The 23,878-nt window shown below is 42.1% G+C and overlaps 1 protein-coding gene across 1 annotated transcript in view; it reads right to left on the bottom strand.

The window, feature by feature from the left end:
• Window positions 1–231: 231 nt before the first annotated feature.
• Window positions 232–23,878, bottom strand: part of LOC142666383 (fer-1-like protein 4) — a 104,557-nt gene continuing 80,910 nt past the window's right edge. Inside the window, exons 37-45 of the mRNA XM_075846408.1 lie at window positions 16,422–16,592; window positions 15,393–15,547; window positions 13,730–13,908; window positions 12,051–12,136; window positions 11,854–11,952; window positions 9,268–9,509; window positions 6,034–6,320; window positions 3,536–3,636; window positions 232–514 (exon numbers count right to left, since the gene is read on the bottom strand). Coding sequence (XP_075702523.1) covers window positions 334–514; window positions 3,536–3,636; window positions 6,034–6,320; window positions 9,268–9,509; window positions 11,854–11,952; window positions 12,051–12,136; window positions 13,730–13,908; window positions 15,393–15,547; window positions 16,422–16,592 — 1,501 coding nt within the window. The 3' untranslated portion in view covers window positions 232–333. The remainder of the gene's footprint in view (window positions 515–3,535; window positions 3,637–6,033; window positions 6,321–9,267; window positions 9,510–11,853; window positions 11,953–12,050; window positions 12,137–13,729; window positions 13,909–15,392; window positions 15,548–16,421; window positions 16,593–23,878) is intronic.

The following is a 23,878-nucleotide window of genomic DNA, read 5'->3' as shown; positions in this document are numbered from 1 at the left end:
AACATTTGCAGCGGAAAAATTCTGCCACGTCTGAACGTGACCTTAAAAGCCTACACCAGATAGCCAGAAATTCATTGGTAAATCTTAGTCTTAGAGGGCTTGTCCTGCCCTACATGTAAAAATGAAAATAAATCCAAACACTTTAGGGTGCATACGCATTTCCTCAAGAAATAAGTCAATTCAATGAACATAGATTTAATTCAAAAGGCTAACCCAAGGGTAATATGGACGGTAGAGGCAGTGTGATTATGTAAATTAATAATATACATTCCTATTATATCAGTAAATACAGTTTTATAGTCAGATTTGCATTGTCCATTAAACTAGTAATGTCTATCCATTGATGATCTTCTGACTGATATATCCTGGCATGGTGTACAGTATGAGAACCAAGAAAATCGTCAAAATAGCGATGATAAGCAGAGCAATGATGTACTTCTTATATTTCTTCCAGATAAAGAAGACAAATGTTTTCAGTGGGTTCACGAACCAGTTGAATGAAGTTTTTGGACGGCTGTAAAATGCAAATAGGTATGTTATATGTTTATGATGAGGAACAGACCATTTGTGTCAAGTAACAAACAGTCGCAGTAAACTACATATGAAACGCACAGAAAATCAACGCATAAAGTGACTGCACAAGTCTTGTCTGGTACATTATACTCGAAATAGTTACAATCATGGTACTGTTTTGTTTGTACATCCCCTTTACAGCATGCTGAAGGTGTGTGATCGCCATTGTTTTACCTTTTATCTCTAAATATAACTACTTAAAAAGTAACTTTTAAGCATTGCATTACTTATCTTGTGGTGATCCTGAGTTACTGCCTGGTATATAGTCCATAGTTACATTTCGATTTCTGATTTTTGCTGTTAAAACCAGCCATATTGCTGCAGGACAGCCACCAACCAAGCTCCATAATGCAATGATTTCTGCTGCACTGCATTCTTGGAGAGTTGTTCTTACTAATAACTGATGTAGCTTTGAATAAAGACTGCTCTTCCCAGAATGCAAATCACCAGAGCAAGCTATGTACAGACATTGATCTAGCTCAGGGTTCACAAACTCTGCCAGGTAATACTACATTAATATAATACTACATTACTATAACAATACTACATTACTATACTAATACTACATTACTATAATAATACTACATTACTACATTAATATAATACTACATTACTATAACAATACTACATTACTATAATAATACTACATTACTATAATACTACATTACTATAATAATTCTACATTGCTATAACCATACTAAGTTACTATACTAATACTACATTACTATACTAATACTACATACTATAATAATACTATATTGCTATAATCATACTACGTTACTATACTAATACTACATTACTATAATACTACAGTACTACATTACTATAATCATACTACATTGCTATAACCATACTACGTTAATATACTAATACTACATTACTACATTACTACATTGCTATAACCATAATACATTGATATACTAATACTACATTACTATAATACTACATTGCTATAACAATACTACATTACTATAATAATACTACATCACTATAACAAGACTACATTACTATGATAATAATACTACATTACTATAACAATACTACATTGCTATAACAATACTACATTACTATAATAATACTGCATTACTATAATAATACTACATTACCATAATAACAATACTATGTTACTATAATATTACGTTACTATAATATTACGTTACTATAATACTGCATTACTATAATACTACATTACTATAATACTACATTACTAGAATACTACGTTACTATAACAATACTACATTACTGTAATAATACTATGTTGCTATAATAATACTACATTACTATAATAATACCGCTAGGATTAAACTTACCAGAAATTTGCGAGTTTACTCCACGTGCTTATTTTAACAATCCAGTTTTCCAGTTTAAGTGACGCTAAATGCAGTATGGCTGCTCAGTTGGCAGCGTTTGGCAGACACAAGAATGTCAAGATTGGGCAGCCCCTTTTTAGATAGTGCCACAGTGCCCTCTGTAGATACTGCCACCCCCGTAGATAATGCCACAGTGCCCTCTATAGATAGTGCCACGCAAAACCCCCTAGAGATAGCTCCATTGGGTCTCCCTCTAGGAGTGGAATCCCCAGCTAAAGCGTTACCGACACTTTGGCCGCGGATTCCTCTCCTGGAAGAGCCCCTGACGTCACTGTCCATATACGGACAGTTACTTGAGAGGCCTCGTTTATCAGCGGAATCCCCGACCAGGACGTCGGCCACCTGCTGGCCGGGCATTCCGGTCCAGGAGGATCCACTGACATCACTGTCCATATATAGACAGTTACGTCAGAGGCCTCGTCTATCAGCGGAATCCCCGACCAGAGCGCTCTGGCTCTGGATTCCAATCCTAGAGGGAGCCAAATGAAGCTATCTATAGAGTGGGGGTGCAGCGCTGTTCACAGGGTGGGGTGTGTGGCGTGGCACTATTTTCAGGGGGGGTGTGCGGCGCTCTTCCTTCTGCTTGCTCTCTGCTTTCCCGCTGTCAGCGGGCTACAGATGACAGCTTCAGGGGCTGAATGCGGCCCGCGTGTTTGAGACCTCTGATCTAGCTTGTGGTGCTGGAAGATTTAAAGGGGTTGTCCGGGCACCGGGCGGTTTTTCATACTGATGACCTATCCAACGGATAGGTCATCAGTATATTTTCGATGGAAGTCTGATACCTGGACCCTGCACTGATCAGCTGCTCCGGCTGCCTCTTTAAGCCAGAGCAGCTGATCGGTGCAGGGAAATGGAACCATGTATCAGAATGGGATAGTTGCTCAACTTTTTAATGTTATATCTAGATGTAAACTCTAAAGTGGTATTTGGCATTCAAAGGTGAAAAGTTGCATTCAGTATCGGGGAAGGATCCACTTTATGTAGGGCATTTGTGCCAAATTCTAATAGTAAAAGTTGAAATTACTAGGAGAAATGTGTAATTTCTTCTTGTCTTAAAATTCGATTTTCTGAAATTTTAATGTTTTATGACCTGTCCAACTTCTAGGTCCCCCACTGATCCCACGAATGGACCAGTTTTAGTCTTAGATTGCCAAGGTAGGGTGGCTGCAGATGCAAGGTCTCTAACACCGATAGGACCTATAGTGATCCTGTAAACTTGACATTTTACTCCTGTTTGCCAGGGAAAAGACAGATACAGATGTATTGTCTCCCCCCATTGAATTGAGTGGGAGTTACAGAGAATGCCAAATGCTTTTGGATTCTTTCCATTACAGATTCCGTAAAACATCCTCACCTTGCTACAGCTTGCATGTAGCTCTGATGGACGTGGCTCAATAAAACTCTATAGTATCCTTATGGCAGTGATTTGATTTCAATTAATTACCACAACAGGGAAAATAAGTATAATATTTTGGTTATTGTATTAAACTGAAGCTCTTAGCTGGAACCCTCTGCCATTCTGCTGTATGTGGTTTTATTTATGCGTCGGGGAAAAGAACATTTGAAAAGAGAGTCACTGAAATATGTCTTACTTTGGCTTCTCCAGGGGCTCTGGCTCCTTGCGTCCCAATCCCACTGGGCTCTTTTCTGCCTCCTCCACTGTCAGCAGCTGAAATTCTGCTTCAACTTTACCCTATAACCAAACAATTATTTTGAAAAGAAGTTTGTTGAATAGTTAACATTACATATAGTATGTTATTATGTCCTGACATCCTCATAACAGAGCAATCAGTTATCGATTGTCATAGAGTCTTTTTAAAGAGAAATGTTACCTGGAATCATGATGTCTGAAGCCGGTGGATTTTTACCGGCTTCCTTATTAATAAGATATCTGCTTAAATTTGCCTAACTCCTTGCATAGTAGAAACCTATACATGCATCTGATGACAACGGCACTGAGAAACCATTTCCCGTCCTCTATAGAAGGTGTATAGCTGTTGACACACATCATCTATCTCCGTCATTGTAGAGGAGCGTTCCTTGCTAAGAGCACCAAGTAATACTGCTGTCTTAGGCTAGATTCACATGTCCAAGGTGCATCCGTGATCTGTGCTGCAGGACGTGATATCACAGATCCCCCATAGACTATAGTCTATGGAGGAATGTGAGAAGCGTAAAAAAATAGAACATGTCCTATTTTCTCATGGACCCTTCACATGGTCCGTTGAAACAAGGGCCGTGTGAACGGCCACATTGAACTATATAGGGCCGTGTGACGGCCGTTGTTTCAACGGCCGTCACACGGATGTGTAACACATTCGTGTGAATAAGGCCTTAGTGTTTCCTTGTGTGAGAGACCAGTTATTTCTGAGAGCATCATTAAACTGGTAGTGAACGCCCATTAGTGTTTTTACGGCGGCAACTAATGGGCTTTATTCCAACGCAATAGCCTTTTTACGGCACTGCATCGGAATAAATAAATAGAGCTGGGAGCCGTTAAATCTCCCTGTTCTCAGCTACCAGAGGTAGCTGAGAGCTGGGAGCAGCCCTGCTCTAACGGGCGAGATCGATATCCGTATCGATCTCGCTCGCTTAACCCCTCAGATGCCATTTCGATAGCGAGCGCTGCATCTGAGTGGTCATGGAGAGAGGAAAGGAGCTCCTTCTCTCACTCCACCGGCATCCTGCATAAGATCGCAGGGTTTCGGTGGTTTCTACGGCAGCTGGGGGGCCTGATAAAGGCCCCCAGGTCTGCCACTAGTTATGCCTGCTAGGCCATGCCAGAGGTATGGCCTAGCAGATGCCTGTCCGTTTTACATGGACAGGCAATAATACACTGCAATACAAAAGTATTGCGGTGTATTATAAAAGCGATCGGACGATCGCATAGTTGAGTTCCGCTGGCTGCACTTTTGCCTCCGTCAAAAAAACGGAATGCATCTGAAACAGAAGGATTACCATTGAATTCAATAGTAATTCTAACGGAACCGTTGCTTTCTGTTTGGACTCTCGTTCATCTCTTCCTCTGACGGAAGAGAGCTAAATGGAGCTTAACGGTAGTGTGAACTTAACCTGAGCTGCTGAAGATGTTCGTTAAGGCACTGTTCACACCATCTTTTTGTATTCCATAGAACAAATGTGCCCATGGCACATTTTCATAATTAGTAAAACGGACCTATTAAGGTTATCTAACATACCAACCCCTTGCATTTACATCGCACATAACACTGCTCATACTGAGAGCTCTCTGCTCCAGTTTAGCTACTTCCTCCTGCATTTATACAAAAAAAAACAGGAAGACTTTCCTAAAACATTTCTTCACACACACAATTTTTCTGACAATTTAAACTGCATCAAAAACGCTTCTAAAAACATAAACGTTATTAAATTGTAACGTGCTTTTTCTGGCGGTTTTTAGTGGCATTTTTTATTTAGTGTCATTTGTACATGCTTTTTTTTCTGGTGTTTTTGAAGTCCTATGAAAAAGCCTATGGAAATAAAATACACCATACCCAGAGCATACAAAATTGTCTCAAAAACGCCACATAGTAAAACTTAGGTGTATGTTGATATTTTACTATACACTCTAATATAACATCTGGCCGCACCAAAAACGACATAAAAAACATGACGAAAAATGCAGAAAAATCCTGTGTGTGAATCCTGTCTAAAGGGAGCAGAGAGCTCTCAGTATTACCGGTATTATATGCAAAGTGCATTTAGGGAGTGGGCAGGGCAGGGAGTGATGTCTGAGAGATCGGCCTGATATATTAGTAGGTCTATTTTACTCATTCTGAAAAGCTGCCCAGAGTTTCACTTTAAAAAATTATACAAGTGGTATGAGATTGTTTAACCAAGGTCTAATGCACCATTACATAGCGCATATCCTATGGCCAATATGTTTTTAGATTAGATCATGGTTCCTAATCTATTACACTCCAAGAATGAACTTCAAATTAATGAATATTATCTAAGATAAAGAAGTCCTAAACATAAACCTAGTTATAATTCTAAAAATATCCCAATGTTGTTCCTGTAGATTATATAGAGTATATACACTAGTTATTATTCTTCCTCCTATACCACTTACTGCCAGGATGTAAGTATTTCCACTTGAATCACTGTACTGCACATCCTCCAGTTTTACATTTTTTTTCTTCTTCTTTTTCTTTTTCTTCTTTTTGTCTTCGGCCTCTCGTTCCTCCCTTTCTTCATCTTCTTCAGTCTTGAGTTTGACTAAAGGCCACCAACCTCTCATACGCTTGTTTCTAAAGATAGAAAAGCGTGGTGTGGCTCTATCTTTTGCCAATTTGATGGTGCACTGGTGAGCTGTTTTGGCTCCTCGCACCATATCACTTAATTTTAATTCAAATGAACCTGCAATGAGAAAAATAATGAACTTTATAAAGCCTTAAATTTGTAGGAGTATAATTAAGCTTAAAATGTGCTAAATATTTTTTTAACTTATTCATTCTAAACACAATTCTTTCAGAGTTTTCCGCAAGGTTAATATTGATGGCCTATCCTTAAAGTAGGCCATCGATATTTGATTGGTGGGAACAGACTCCCGGGAACCCTGCCAATCTGCAGGATTGAGCTGCAGTACCAGGCACATCCACAACTGTAAGTTTGGCGCTGTGCCTCTATAATCAGTGCTGATCAGCGGGGTCCCAGGAATTGTTCCACCACTAATGATGGCCTGTCATGGAAAGTCAGTCTTTATTAGGTTGAATAATATTCCGAAACATTATTTACAACAGTCCTGAGGATCTAGTTGTTACCTATGCTACTGAAGTTCCAGTAGTCATTTGTCATAGCATACTGCAATTGTTCAATGTAAAATGGTATTCAGTAGAATGACTAAGGTTAGAAGATGCCTTGTGCAAGACTTTTATTTGGTGATCCCCCTTGCTTTGTTCTTTGCTGTTAAAATTAGGTACACCAACTGTGGTACCATAACAGCCCTCATAACATTGCTGCCCTCCATCAGTACCCCTATAGCATTGCAACTGCAATAAGTTGCCCATTACATTATCAGCTTTACTTAGTGGCCCTAAACAGTGACTATCGTTCAGAACTCATAACTTAATTCAATAATATATGTAGCGGACTACCGGCTCAATAGAAAGTCTATGAGCCCGTACTCGGATACATTGGCTTTACAGAAAAATCCGAACAGAAACGAAGCGGCTGAGCGCTCACATGAGCACTTCTGCCGCTTCATTTTAGCGAATGGGGGGGTCTCAGTGCTCGGACCCCCACCAATCAAAACTTCTGACATGTCACTATGACGTCAGAAGTTTGTTGAACGTTTAGTTACCCTTTAAGCAGCTTACTCCCTTATATTTGTAAGCACTTCAAAAGCATTTCTGCTTACCTTGGAGTTGCTCAAATTGATCCCTGATTTCAGATATTTTCCTAGAGCATATTCTGGAGATGTGGCCAGATATCTAGATAATTCTGGGAATTACAACTTACATTATTATGAGGTGACTTTTATGTGCTTTTTCCCTCGGAAAGCAATTCCATTTTGATTTAGGATCTCTCTTTTCAACACACAATTAGTGTTTAGTTTTATTTAAAGGGGATAAAGTTTGGGTTAAGTACTTTCTAAGTACTTTTTAACAAAGTGAACTTCATGGAAACTTCCTAACAATTGTGTTGCTAGAATTATTATTACTAGTATTATTATTATTAAAATTGTATTATTATTAAAATTATTTCTATTACTTACGGCTTCGTTCACATTTGCATCAGAGTCGACTACGGTATTGATTCCGTCAACACGGAACCCTTGCACAACAGGGAGAAACTAAAACCATTGGCACCAAATCAATGGTGATGTAAACGGAAACCTATGGTACGTCAGAACATCTGCAATGGAGCCTTGACGCAGATGTGAATGAAGCTGTGATATCACAGATTTTTTTCCAATTCAAAGTTTTTTTATTGGTTTTAATACAAACAAGTACAAAAACATTCTGAGAAAATGTGTCCCCGTAATAAAAAGAACATGACAAATAAGGGTACAGGATATCACTGTTTTTATTATCGCTACACAGTGACATGACTGCGTTCAGGACCAAGTTTGATAGCTCCATGCAAAACATTTTTTGATACTGCTCCCACTGCTTTATTTTTTTTTATTTAAAAATGTGGACATTCGCTATCACTTTAGTCTTAATAAATAGTGCATAACATTTCTAAACTCGAATAGTGGTCTATAACTTTGCCAATCTCAATTAGTAGCTCATAGAAGAGCCAATCACAATCAGTTCCTCCATACGAGAACCCTTCACAGGCAGTACCCTTATACAACTGGCAGTCACAGACAGTACCCTCATAAAAAGAACGTGTCACAGTTTGTGCCCCATAAAAAATTCACAGTTCATGCCCCATAAGTGTCCCTCAGTGATAATGCCCCATAACAGTCCGCTAGTCATAATGCCCTTATAACAAAACATCCAATCACAGAATCCTAATAACAGAACATTGAAATCCCAGTACAACTGTAACAGAGCCCTGTAGTCACTAGAAGCAAGCCAATCTTATGTCCTCTTTTGTGTGGCAGCCTTCCACAATGCCCATAGTTTCATACATGCTGCAAGATACACATAGAAGGATAATATAGGTAATTTTTTTAATGCAGTGGTTTGCAATTCTGTCAAAAGGCATGCCAGTCACAAATACCCTACAGCAGTGCTATCCAATCAGTATGCTTCTTTAACAGCGCCCTAGTCACAGTGTCCCCATAACCGAACCTCCCAATTACAGTGTTCAATAACAGAGCATTTCAATTACAACCACATGCCCCTATTACACAGCCAGTCTGTCATAATGCCCCAGTGCACAAGGGAAAGAGGCTAGGCATGTGAGGATACCAGAGGAAGATAATTATTTTAAGTCTGTGGTACACTGACACTGCAAAGGTTGTACAGCGTCATGGCATAAAGCATGTTAGGGGCTGGTTGTGGAAGGTGGCTCCCTGTATGGGCACTTTGGTCCATAAGACCAGCCCTGTCTAATACAACATACACACATTTATTTTGATCGAGGGAAATTAGATAGATGCAGTCTAACATGCTACAACATCACAAACTCAATGTTATTTGAATTGAATGTGTTAATACAAATTGACAAGGAGGTGAAGCTTCAAAGCCTGCCGATGCGTGACTAAAGGTATTACTGCAACATATGTATATAGCCAGTCTCTGGATGTTAAAGTGTAAAATTGCCTCATTTAAAGATATTATTAAAAACTCTAAGTACGGTATCTCTATGGAAAACAACAAAAATGCAAAAACTCTGTAGCTACAGTACAAACCTAAGAAGTCATTAGCAGATATACGATCGTAATCCCAAACTTGAAGGGCAAGTACGGCTGGCTCTCTGAATTCTGATTCTTCTAAGGAAAAGAAGGACTCTTTCTTTTTGTATGTGATCTCTTTCTCTGTCGGAAGGTAGTCAAACCGATACACAAACCTCCAGTTGAAATTTCCTTCACCGGTGAGGGAATTAAAATGTACATCGGTCTCCTGCTTATCTGCTTCTAAGCCTCTTATCCATCTACAAAAGTGATGTATTTATTAGAACCAACAATAGACAACCAATTGTATATAGTAAGACGTAACTGTACAGTGGCTCAATGGTTCATAGTTTAAAATCTAACTAGGGTCAACGTCTGTATGTTTATCCTGTGCAAGGGTTTCCGACTATACTCCAAAACAAAATAATAGATTAACTAGCTTCCTATGAAATAGTCTCGTATGTATGTATGTATGTATGTATGTATGTATGTATGTATGTATGTATGTGTGCTTTAGATAGGTAAATTAAATTGTGAGTCCTAATGAGGACAGGAACTAATGTGAGTAATTATAATCATGTAGAGTGCTGAGGAATATATTGGTGCTATAAAAGTAACAGGAAAATAATACTCCAACTATCAATATTCACATTAAAACACCACTTTAGATCTACATAAAGTTGTTAAATACATTTATATACATTTTCTTTACATGTCTTCTACTGAGCTGTATTATACCTCATTCTTATCCACAGGTGTATTCAGAATCCGAAATGTGGATCTCAAATCTTCCAGCATTCTCTGCTGGCCCAATGCATTGACATTTTTTATCTTAATTCAGCCTAGAGCTGTATTCTTTACATTGGGAACTGCACAATAATCTGATGTAAGTCAAACTAACTCAGTAAGCCATGCAGAAGAAAGTTTTTGCATTGTGGTAGCTCCGCAAAGCTGTAAGAAGTGTCTTTTACCTAGCTGTCGACTGTTTCCAATAGAAACTGGCAGAGTTGTTAATGCAGCTCTAGACTATAATAATTACTGTAATACAGAATCACAGCAAGATAAGTAGAGCAAGGTATTTACAAGTTACATCCTTTTTTAAAATAGAGTAATTCTAAGAAGCACTTTTCCCCTTAAAGAGGCTCTGTCACCAGATTCTCAAATCCCTATCTCGTATTGCATGTGTTCGGCGCTGCAATGTAGAGAACAGTAACGTGTTGTTTTTTTTTAAAACTTAAATTTTTGGCCAAGTTATGAGCTATTTTATATATATATATATATATATATATATATATATATATATGCAAATGAGCTTTGAAATGGACAACTGGGTGTGTTTTTTTTCGTATGTCCAACTGGGCGTGTATTGTGTTTTTAACTGGGCGTGTTTACTTGTTTTACTAACTGGGCATTGTGAATAGCAGTGTATGATGCTGACGAATCAGTGACCAATCAGCATCATGCACTCCTCTCCATTCATTTACACAGCACATAGTGTTCTTACTAGAACGATGTGCAGCCACATACACAAGTGTCCTGATAATGAATACACATGACCTCCAGCCTGGACGTCATGTGTATTCAGAATCCTGACACTTCTGAATCTTTTTTGTGAGATTTCCAGCAAGGGAAACAAAATCTCGTTTACCTCGTAATCTCGCGGCTTGCTGGAATCTCACAGAAAAGATTCAGAAGTGTCAGGATTCTGAATACACATGACGTCCAGGCTGGAGGTCATGTGTATTCATTATCAGGACACTTGTGTATGTGGCTGCACATCGTTCTAGTAAGAACACTATGTGCTGTGTAAATGAATGGAGAGGAGTGCATGATGCTGATTGGTCACTGATTTGTCAGCATCATACACTTCTATTCACAACGCCCAGTTAGTAAAACAAGTAAACACGCCCAGTTAAAAACACAATACACGCCCAGTGGATATCCGAAAAAAAAACATGCCCAGTTGTCCATTTCAAAGCTCATTTGCATATATATATATATATATATATATATATATATAAATAGCTCATAACTTGGCCAAAAATGAACGTTTAAAAAAAAAACAAAAAAAAAACACGTTACTGTTCTCTACATTGCAGCGCCGATCACATGCAATAGGAGATAGGGATTTGAGAATCTGGTCACAGAGCCTCTTTAAGCCTCATTTTTCATATCTTCAAACTATATTGACAGTCCCACTGAAATATCAGACTTTACGTACTACTATTATGAGTCAGTAGCACTTTAAATGCACTTTAATTTGGAGGCGCGCTCCCATCCCTCATGTCGCTGGAATACTAGTCACTGACTGACATGGCTTTCCTTAAGCGCCGCTTGCCAGTGCTTTTTCAAAAATACTGTGGAATCGGCATACCGCACAGATGCCTGTATTTAAATTGCCACTATAAGCTGAAGTGAAGTGACACAGGGCTTAATACATTCTAGCTATTGGTGGGGTCTTTAGCTCACACTTATTCTGAAATGTCTCAGTGACCTATAGATAAAATTAATGATCATTTTTGTCTAAGTTTGATCCTTCATGACAAACATTTATAATACAATCAGCAGACAATACTCGGAAGTGAATGGAAACACAGCACATACCCTTTCACATAGATATCACTTGAAGGCTCCCCAGTAAATGGATTGACATCATCTAGAATAACATCATCGGTATTCCAAATAATAACACGTAGCTCATAACTGCAAAATACAAGTATAGAGTTATATTATAAACTATCCTATAATGTTTTTCTATGAAAGTAATCTGCACAACATATATATGTTTTTGCCATATTTACCTAACCGGTTCGCGAGGCTTGATGTTCACAGGTGGCGGGGCAGGAACATCATTTGGGAACATATCAATCCACATGTGAAGAGATCCCTGAAAGATAAAGATAGCTCTATGTCATGTGCTTGGTAACATTTATCCTTGTCTGCTGCAAGAACAACAAGTTCATAGAAGTAAGCGCACAGTGTCTACACTACAACTAGCTATACATGGTATTAAATAGTAATTCAAATATGTAAAGACTCTAGCTCAACTAGTTATAGACAGACTGGTTGTTAATCACTACTCCCCGTTCCAGCGGCGTGTACCCATAAGCGTCCGCAGCTCCAGATGTTTACCGCGTCAGGTTGCTAGGTAACCTGAATCACTTCTTTTTGCCCCAGTGTAACCCTCTGCTGGCAGCCACAAACCTGCTGTGACTCCTTCTCTCTGCCATCCATGGCAAACAATGCTTTTGCATAACGTCAGACCAAACAGCCTTTTTGAGGAATAGTCCGACCTGAACACCTCATCTGCAGCCAGTGGCGTAACAATCACCGTTGCAGCATCTGTGACCGGCCCCCGGTAATTTGTTTTTATGTCTGATCTGGGGGGTTCATACTAGGGGGGGGCCCTTCAAAAGTGTGGTTTTGTCCCAACAACCTCTAGTTACACCCCTGCTTGCAGATTAATGTACATCTTTGTTTGGCTCTTTGGTTCTGATCCTAACCCTGACCTGAACCTTGATTCTGATCCTGACCTTGTCTCAAATTTGTGAAAGGAGGAACAAAATGCTAATTTTTAAACTAAAGTCTATTGGCTTGGTTAAGATAGAAGTACATGGTAATGTAAGTAGGAAATGTAAGTGGTCTTATCGTGAGAATTGAGGAGTAGGCAAAATCATTTAAAATTAAAAAATGTTCAGTACCAGATCACAAAGAAGCCTTAAAGTAAATGTGGAACACCATTTTGCTTCTCGATTTAAAAGATAACATTCCAGGTACTTGCAGCTGCCACTAGAGGGAGCATAGGAGCTTTCTGCATACTGTTATACATTGAACTCAATAATAAGACCATATGCAGTAAGCTCACATGTTTCCTCTAGCGGAGGTATCCCGCATGTAATGTTTTAAATCTATGTCTATGTAGGGGATCTGGAGTTCTGTATCAGAAAAACAGATTTCTGACAACGATAAAGAAATAATAAAATAGAATTCAGCACAGAATGACATTGTAATAAAAATAACATTGTAATAAAAGGTGACGATTCACTTTACGTTAGTACTTTCCCTCTAGATCTACAGTAATGTCACCTAAAATCCAAAAAATGCCAATACAGGATGCTTCATGAATCACGATAAGGCTTCGTTCACATCTGCGCCAGGGCTCCGTTCTGACGGAACGTCTGAGCTTTCCGTCGGAATGGAGCCCTGACTGACACAAACAGAAACCATAGTCAACTACGCTATTGATTCCATCAAAACGACGGAACCCTCGCACAACTGAGACAAACGGAAACCATTAGCACCAGATCCGTCACCATTGAAATCAATGGTGATGGAAACGGAAAACTATGGTTTCCGTTTGTGTCAGTCAGGGCTCCACTCCGACGAAAAGCTCAGACGTTCTTTTGGAATGGAACCCTGGCGCAGATATAAACGAAATCTAACTTGATAAAATAAACAAAGTTGCGATTCAACTAAGTACCTGTCCCAGGCCTGGGCTCTCTGTGTTGTACAAGGTCCTCACTTCTACGTGTTCTGGAACGAGTCTGGTGCCATACTCTGGCATCTCATCCCAGTGCTGAAGAACATAGAGTGCTTTATGTTCATCATAGCCGGACAGCATCTCATCTTCTTCTCTGTTCTTATCTCTAAAGAAGGCCTCTGAAACCAGAAATTAAAAAATATAAACATTATGTGGGAGATTTCTGAAAAGTAGTACGAAGACAAAATGGAGGAATTTTCAATAGCAACAAGCTAGGTCGCTGTTTTTATTTTCCAAATAGCTTTTGAAAAAAAATTGCTGGAATCTGATTGCTTCTCCGTTTTTACTTTGTAAAAACTTTGATGTATTTCCAATCTCCAATTCCTAAATTAACTTAAATGCTATGTAAGTGTTTGAAAGTGTAAATGTGTGTGTGTGTGTGTATGTATGTATGTATGTGTGTGTGTGTATATATATATATATATATATATATATATATATATATATATATATATATATACTACTCCTCAATGAGTATCATCCAATAGTTAATTCATTTCAGTATTTCAATTCAAAAAGTGAAACTCATATATTATATAGACTCACACACAGACGTATCCAGGACATGGGCTCCAACTGTTGCATTCCTTGAGACAACGTCAGAAGCATCTTACCTGGGTTAAGGAGAACAAGGACTGGTCTGTTGCTCAGTGGCCCTAAGTCCTGTTTTCAAATGAAAGTACATTTTGCATTTCATTTGGAAATCTCGGTCCTAGAGTCTGGAGGAAGAGTGGAGAGGCTCTAAATCCAAGTTGCTTGCGGTCCCGTTTGAAGTTACCACAGTCCGTGATGGTTTGGGGAGCCATGTCATCTGCTGGTGTTGGTCCACTGTGTTATATCAAGTCCAGAGTCAACACAGCCGTGTACCAGGAAATTTTAGAGCACTTCATGCTTCCCTCTGCTGACAAGCTTTATGGAGATGCTGATTTCATTTTCCTGCAGGACTTGGCACCTGCCCACACTTTCAAAAGTACCCATACCTTGTATAATAACCGCAGTATCACTGTACTTGATTGGCCAGGAAACTTGCCTGACCTAAACCCCATAGAGAATCTATGGGGTATTCTCAAGAGGGAGATGAGACATCAGACCCAACAATGCAGACGAGCTGAAGGCCGCTATCAAAGCAACCTGGGCTTCCATAACACCTCAGCAGTACCACAGGATGATCGCCTCCATGCCAAGCTGCATTGATGCAGTAATTCATGCAAAAGGAGCCCCGACCAAGTATTGAGGGCATATACTGTATGTACTTTTCAGTAGGCCAACATTTCGGTATTAAAAATCATTTTTGAAATTGGGCTTATTTAATATTCTAATTTTCAAGGAGACTAAATTTCGAGTTTTCATTAACGGTTACCATAATAATCAACATTAAAAGAAAAAAATGCTGGAAATAGATCACTCTGTGTGTAATGAATCTATATACTATATGAGTTTCACTTTTTTAATTGAATTACTGAAATAAATTAACTTTTTGATCTAATTCATTGAGAAGGACTAGTGTATATATACCAGTTTGTGTTGAGTTCTGTAATTTCTGTACATGCACATCGACAGACAGACCATCACAATACCTGAAAATCCTTTTTTAGTCACTTACCTTCAGGAAATCCCTCACTGGGAATCTTAAAGATCTTGTTGTTTACTTTCACTTCCTCCCTTCTATATTCTGCGGCTGGTAGACTGTGCTTCTTACACAATGAGCTTAGAATCTGTGAAGGTTTGAAGGCATCTCTCCATGCATTATAACCCTCTCTGTAGGATCAAAATATATTACTTATCATATGCGATGTTCAATTTCATGCATATCAACATCTGATATCTATAAATTTTATTTTGGTCAAATTATCATTGTGTTTTTTTTCAGTTTTTAAAAAAAAAAAAAACATTCAAATTTGACACGATCTTGGTCCTTCTGTATAAGTGTATATTAGGTTGCCTAGATTTATAAAAAGTCTCTACTATGGTTTTAAAATAGGCACGATAGGGAGAAGAGGGTCCTACGGGTTGGCTGCCTCCCGATCTGACCCCCTTAGACTTTTATCTTTGGGGTCATCTGAAGGCAATTGCCTATGCTGTGAAGATACGAGATGTGGAGCAACTGAAACTACGGATACTGGAAGCCTGTGCTAGCATTTCTTCTGCGGTGTTGCTATCAGTGTCTGAAGAGTGGGAGAAGAGGGTTGCATTGACAATCCAACACAATGGGCAGCACTTTGAACACATTTTATAAGTGGTCAGAAACTTGTAAATAACTCATGAAAGAATAAAGTAACGTTAAAACCAAGCACACCATTGTTTTTCTTGTGAAATTCTCGATAAGTTTGATGTGTCACATGACCCTCTTCCCATTGAAAAAACTAAAGTTGGATACAAAATGTCCGACTTCAAAATGGCCGCCATGGTCAACACCCAGCTTGAAAAGTTTCCCCCCTCCCATATACTAATGTGCCACAAACAGGAAGTTAATATCACCAACCATTCCCATTTTATTTAGGTGTATCCATATAAATGGCCCACCGTGTGTGTGTGTGTGTGTGTGTGTGTATATATATATATATATATATATATATATATATATATATACACCTCACAAATTTGGTGTCATTTTTTTTTTCTTGACACTTACACATCATATTGCAGCGCTAGACCACAGTTCGGCCTGTGATTACTGTAGAAACGATTTTCTAGGTCCAACTTGGTCTCGCCGATCAAATCATCTGATCCAATAAGGTCATGATCAAAAACAGAGATAGTCAGTTCTGATTCTATAGGAAATGAGATGGTAACTTCGAATACTCTGTATAATACAAAAAGTAGAAAAGCTAATTAGCAGACAAATATAGCACATTATATTACAGTGATAAGTCAGTTTACAATGGAAATAGCAAATACAGATATTAAAAAACGGCAATAAAAAAAGTATAATTGTAGTTCTTGTTTAGGGGTCATTCATACTCCTGCGCCATCTGAAATTATGCATAAAGGTTCAGTAAAATAAATTCGAATAAGTTACACTATATAGTCAAAAGTATGACAATACCAATTATTGAGTTCAGGTGTTTCAGATCTGCCCTGGTCAACTAAATGCTATCATTATGAAGTGGAGGCGCCTAGGAGTACTAGAGAGCCTGGCGCATAACAATTGACTCTGTTGTAGCACTAACTATAGAGTCCCAATCTGTCATTCTGATTGACGAATCTGAGTTTTTGCGGATGCCAGGAGAATGCGATCTACTGGAATACATAGTGCCTACTATAAAATTTGGTGGAGGAGGGATAATCGTCTTGCGCTGTTTTTCAATGACTTGTACAACATACAAAGACATTTTAGACAACTGCATGCTTCCAACTTTGTGGCAACAGATTGGGGAAGGCATTTTTTTGTTCCAGCATGAGTGTGCCCCTGTGCAAAAACTGAGGTCCATAAAGGCATGGTTTGACGAGTTTGGTGTAAAGGAACTCAAGTGGCTTGCACAGAGCCCCGAACGTAACTCCATCAAACACTTTTGGGATGAATTTAAACGTTGATTGTGAGCCAGACTTTCTTGTCCATTATCGGTGCCTGCCTCTCAAATACACTTTTGGCTGAAATGGCAGAAATTCCCACAGACCCATTCCAAAACCTTATGGAAAGCCTTCCAAAAAGAGTGGAATTTGTTATAGATACGAAGTGGGCCCAACTGCATATTAATGCCCATGGTTTTGGAATGGGATGTCCAGCAAGCTTATATAGGTGTAATGGTTAGGTATCCACATACCTTTGGCCGTATAGAGTATTTGTGAATCAACCGATAAGAAATTGTCTAGCAGCGAGCGATTGGCTCCAAATCGGCTTTAAATGTGGTTGACTTCTACTGGACCTTCCATTAATAGGATGGCAACAATATAATGATTGGACTATACTTTACAGGTTGTATCACTGCCTATATGAATGATTAAAATGCAATTTTTATTATAGAAAACCTTACTAAAATTGGGCTAGATAGCCAAATGTACTGTAAAGGCGTAAGCACGGTAGACCATACAGGAGGAGGAGCGATTGAGGGTACTGTTGTTAGCACCACATGCTGCCAAGCAACGATTCCCCCTATCTGTATTATAATATAACACCTGGTCAAACCGTGCCACTAACACGTGTCCCTACATGTTTCCGCACCGCTAATAGTCACGGTGCTTCATCAGGGGTCACGCTGATGTGATTTCAACACATCTATATTTGATTGTATGGCCGGGAGACACCTATTGCGTGTCTCAACATTCACCCGGCTCGTGCACGACACTAGTCAGCTGGTCGAACACGAGCCGAGTGAGATGCCGGACATATGTAGTACTGGCCCCTCCCTCCCCGAAGTGACGCGGCGGCCAGGCAGCCAACCCGTAACAAGCCACGCACATGACGCGGCCTGAACAGGGCCGGGCGTTCGCTATCACTGCAGGGGGGAGGGCCACAACAGCGTCCCTAGTCAGGGCCGCCATCAGGGGGGTACTGGGGGGACTGCAGTGAGGGGCCCGGGCATAAATTTAAAAAAAAGGGGCCCACACTCTGCCGCTGGAATTAATATACTCACGGCAGTGTGGCTCTTACGATTTCATTTCGGTGAAAGGAACAGGTCCCATCACGAAGCAGGGGCCCGTTCATTACATCAGAATAAAACCGTAAGGGCCCGCTGGAGAGTGAGATGTGCCCACCCCTCCTCCTCCACAACAGCGTGACAGCGTGTGGGAAGGAGACAAGGGGTGGAGACATCACAGCAGCGGGAGTTATGAGCTCAGCCTCGGAGGATACGTCCAGCAGCAGCAGCAGTCGTCGCCTTCAGTGAGTACTAAGTTATGTCTGTGTCCGGCTGCTGCTGCCTGGAGCCTCCTGAAAAAAATCTCCTCCTGCCCCCATAGAAAGTAAATATCTTACCCACCTCTGTATTATGTTAACACCGCAGCATAGGATTGTATCAGCTCTACGGCTCTTATCTCCCGTCCTGTGTAACATGTGACAATAAACCTGTCTTCTCCCTCTGTTTACACAGGACAGGAGACAAGAGCCCTCGTGGAGCTGATAGTGATACAATCCTATGCTGCAGTGTAAACGAATACAGACGTGGGGAAGATAATGGGGGCAGGGAGATGACAATGGGGGCAGGGAGATGACAATGGGGGCAGGGAGATGATAATGGGGGCAGGGAGATGATAATGGGGGCAGGGAGATGATAATGGGGCAGGGAGATGATAATGGGGCAGGGAGATGATAATGGGGGCAGGGAGATGATAATGGGGGCAGGGAGATGATAATGGGGCAGGGAGATGATAATGGGGGCAGGGAGATGATAACGGGGGCAGGGAGATGATAACGGGGGCAGGGAGATGATAACGGGGGCAGGGAGATGATAACGGGGGCAGGGAGATGATAACGGGGGCAGGGAGATGATAACGGGGGCAGGGAGATGATAACTGGGGCAGGGAGATGATAACGGGGGCAGGGAGATGATAACGGGGGCAGGGAGATGACAACGGGGGCAGGGAGATGACAACGGGGGCAGGGAGATGATAACGGGGGCAGGGAGATGATAACGGGGGCAGGGAGATGATAATGGGGCAGGGAGATGATAATGGGGGCAGGGAGATGATAATGGGGGCAGGGAGATGATAATGGGGGCAGGGAGATGATAATGGGGGCAGGGAGATGATAATGGGGGCAGGGAGATGATAATGGGGGCAGGGAGATGATAATGGGGGCAGGGAGATGATAATGGGGCAGGGAGATGGCATTGGGTAGGGAGGGAAATGATGCTAGAGTGGGAAGGAGATAATAATGGAGGGAGGATGGCACTTGAGTAGGGATGCACGATGCATCAAAACTTCGATACGGTTTCGATACCGTGCACCCCCAAACGGTTCGATACCGTTATTTCATGTATTTCGATACTAAGCTGTGCGGCCGCACAGCTCAATATTGTAATACATGAATGTATGAGAGTGGAGCTGCGGCTGTGTAATACAGTCACGGCCCTGCTCCGGAGTCCTGACATGTGCGCGCCGCCAGGATTATGTGATGCGGCCAGTGCTGCACTAATGAGCGGCGGTACTGAAAACAGAACATGGCGGGCGCACTACAAAACACCCCCACATGTTCTGTCTCCAGTGCCTGAACCGCCGCTCATTAGTGCAGTGCCGCCCGCATCACCTCGTGCTGACCGCGTGCGGGGCAATGGTTGTATTACACAGCCGAAGTCCCACTCTATAAAGGCAGAGATCAAAGAAACCTCTCATCTCCGCCGCTATTCCCCTGAATGCTGCGATCACAGCTGACTGCAGCATTTAGGGGAAAATAAGAAGGGGGGATGCCCCTTGGATCGCGTCACAGGAATCCCTGTGACGCGATTGAGGGACATACCATATATGGGCAGACAGCCCAAGGTCCAATGAAGGACCCCAGGGCTGTCTGACCATATTTCCTGTTAGGGCATACTCAGGTCTGTCCTAACAACTGCCTGTGTAATATCCGTATATAGATATATACCAGTACATAAAGTAATGTTAAATTTAAAAAAAATACACATACACCTTTTTTACAAAACACATTAAAATAAGTCTCAATACATAAAATATACACACATTCAGTATTGGCGCGGCCGTAATAACCTGCACAACAATTTTTTTGCATCATTTATGATGTGTATGCTGTAAAAAATAAAATAAAAACTTCTTTCACTTAATAATGTGAGGCGCGAGGTGTGATGAATTTACCCTTCATGTGCCTCACATTAATAGTAATTAACCCCATCATGTACCTTACACATTAACCCATTATAATTGAGGAACATGATGGGGTTAATTACTATTAATGTGAGGCGCATGGAGGTTAAATTTACCATCACACCTCGCGCCTCACATAAGAAATGGAAGAACTATTTTGTTTTTTTATTACTGTTGGCAAAGTATTGCTTTGTTATCGAAATCGCAATACTACACAAAGCATCGGTACCGAAGTCCAAATTCTGGTATCGTGACATCCCTCCACTGGAGGAGGCATTATACAATGGGGGGGGGGGGTAATAATTGGGTGAAAAGTGATGATATCTGAAGGGAGGGGAGAAATTATGCATGGGGAGGGGTAGAGGAAGGAGAGAGTATACCTGTGTAGGGGGAGAAAGCTTATACCGGAGGCATAGTTAGCAACAGTCCTGAATTTGCAGGGACTGTCCTGTATCTACAGAGGCAGTCCCGGCAAATTACTGTCCCAGACGTGTCTCAGCCACTGCTATATTCAATTGTATCTGTGTCCACAGGATGCAGATACAATTGAATACTATGGCAGAGCAGGAAAGTATCAGCTTCCTGCTCTGCCATTCACCCATCCAGGAGCGGAATCCCCGGCCAGAGAGTTGCCGACACTCTGGCCGGGGATTCCTCTCCTAGAGGTAGCCCCTGAGGTCACTGTCCATATATGGACAGTGAGGTCAGAGTCTCCTCCTGGACTGGAATCCCCTGTAGAGAGTGCCACACAGTCCCCTGTAGTTAGCGCCAAACATACCCCCTGTAGAAAGTGCCACACACTGCCCCCTGTAGATAGCGCCACACAATCCCATGTAGATAGCGCCACACAATCCCATGTAGATAGCGCCACACCCACCCTGTAGATAGCGCCACACACCCCCCTGTAGATAGCGCCACACCCACCCCTGCAGATAGCGCCACACACAGCCCCCTGTAGATAGTGCTACACACAGCCCCCTGTAGATAGCGCTACACACAGCCCCCTGTATATAGCGCCACACACAGCCTCCTGTAGATAGCGCTACACACAGCCCCCTGTATATAGCGCCACACACAGCCCCCTGTAGATAGCGCCACACACAGCCCTGTACATAGCACCACACACACCCGCCTGTACATAGCGCCACACACACCCCAGTACATAGTGCCACACACCCCTGTAGATAGTGCCACACACCCCTGTAGATAGTGCCACACACAGCCCCCTGTAGATAGTGCCACACACAGCCCCCTGTAGATAGTGCCACACACAGCCCCCTGTAGATAGCGCCACACACAGCCCCCTGTAGATAGCGCCACACACAGCCCCCTGTAGATAGCGCCACACACAGCCCCCTGTAGATAGCGCCACACACAACCCCTGTAAATAGCGCTCCACACCCCCTGTAGATAGCGCCACACACCCCCCTGTAGATAGCGCCACACACCCCCCTGTAGATAGTGGCACACACACCCCCCTGTAGATAGTGCCCCCCCTGTAGATAGTGCCACACACCTCCCTGTAGATAGTGCCACACACAACCCCCTATAAATAGCTCCACACACAGCCCCCCTGTAAATAGCTCCACACACTGCCCCCTGTAGATAGCGCCACACACCCCCCCCTGTAGATAGTGCCACACACCCCCCTGTAGATAGTGCCCCACATCCCCCTGTAGATAGTGCTACACACAGCCCCCCTGTAAATAGCGCCACACACTGCCCCCTGTAGATAGCGCCACACACACCCCCCTGTAGATAGTGCCACACACCCCCCTGTAGATAGTGCCCCACACCCCCCTGTAGATAGCGCCACACACAGCCCCCCTGTAAATAGCTCCACACACTGCCCAATGTAGATAGCGCCACACACAGCCCCCTGTAAATAGCGCCACACACAGCCCCCTGTAGATAGCACCACACACACACTCCCCTGTAGATAAAAGTCTAAATGCTAAACTCTGGCCACAGGTAGGGCTCTGGTGGAAAGGTGTCTGAATTACCTAACAGGTCTGGTCTAGGATCTGAATTTTTTTCTGGTTTGGTGTCTGAATTAATTTTGTTGTGTGGTTTTTACACAGATAACGTGTGTGCAGCGTGTGAAGAGAATGCAAAAGCATCATCCAGGCATGCCCGTGGCGGTGGGAGATCTTAGGGACTACATTTTGGTGAGTGTCTCTGCTGTGTATAGGGCTTCAGTGCAATGATTTTTGTTTATATTGCCCTCCTACACCATGACAGATTCTATACACACACACACACTTTCCCTTTTTGCCCCCCACAGAGCCGCTGTCTCGTCTCTTCCCTGTCACTCCACAGAGCCCCTGTGAGGTTGCGTCTCCCCCCTGGCTACCACTGCTACCTTCAGTTCTCCCAGCCCTGGCACTTAGTCTCTCCCCTTTGCCCTCCGACACCCACCTCCTGTCTCTGCCCTGTTCCTCCAAAGAGTTTTCTTTTTAATGTGCCCTACCTCCCGCCCCTTTACATTTCACCCCCCCTCCTAATAACGAGGGGGGCGGGGGCCCAGACTCATTGGCAGTATGGGGCCCAGAAATTCCTGATGGCAGCCCTGTCCCTAGTAACCAGGGATCACAAGACGGCCATGTACCACTGGCCTGAGATATGTAGCTAGGGAGAGGACCCAAAACAGGAACCCAGCGATCGTGAGCCCAGACAGTGGCATACTCGATCGCTGTGTATGTCATCCTAACAATGGGAGACACAGCGATCCTGGAACCAATAGATATGGTACACTCGATCGCCGTGTGTATCTCCAGGGGGAAAGGGGGGGTTATGGCCATTCGCTAGATATAATCGGAGGGACCACTAAAAGCGTCCTCTAGCGACACAGGTCACCACAGAGGGTCTCACAAAGAGAAGTGGGAGAAAAAGGGGAGTGTACTAAAATGACAAAAGGGCAATTGATACAAAACAGGGATAATTGACAAGGTGTAGCAGCATAGTTCACCCAATCCAAGTTCACAGCGACCGATTCAGAGGAAGCAATTGAACGATATCTGTTCATTGAGACCCGCCGGTTTCATGGTATGCATGCGGAAAATCTATTGGGCCTCTTTTTGTAGGATCCTCTTGTCCCAATTGCCCCCCCTGGCAGATGGCCTTATGTGCTCGATCCCCTGGAATTTAATAACGTGGGTGTCACCGCCATGCTTTTCCCAAACGTGTCGGGCCACCGAGGTATCCATATTGCGACGAATGTCGCCTATATGGTCCCTTATTCGTCTCCTAAATTCTCTAATTGTCTTGCCGACATATTGCAGTCCGCAGACACAAGAGATCAGGTAGACGATGCCCTTCGTTTTGCAATTTATA

Source organism: Rhinoderma darwinii, chromosome 13, assembly GCF_050947455.1.
Source record: "Rhinoderma darwinii isolate aRhiDar2 chromosome 13, aRhiDar2.hap1, whole genome shotgun sequence".
NCBI classification, from domain to species: domain Eukaryota; kingdom Metazoa; phylum Chordata; class Amphibia; order Anura; family Rhinodermatidae; genus Rhinoderma; species Rhinoderma darwinii.
Note: the sequence above shows the minus strand (reverse complement) of the source record. Positions and strands in the feature narration are given on the sequence as shown.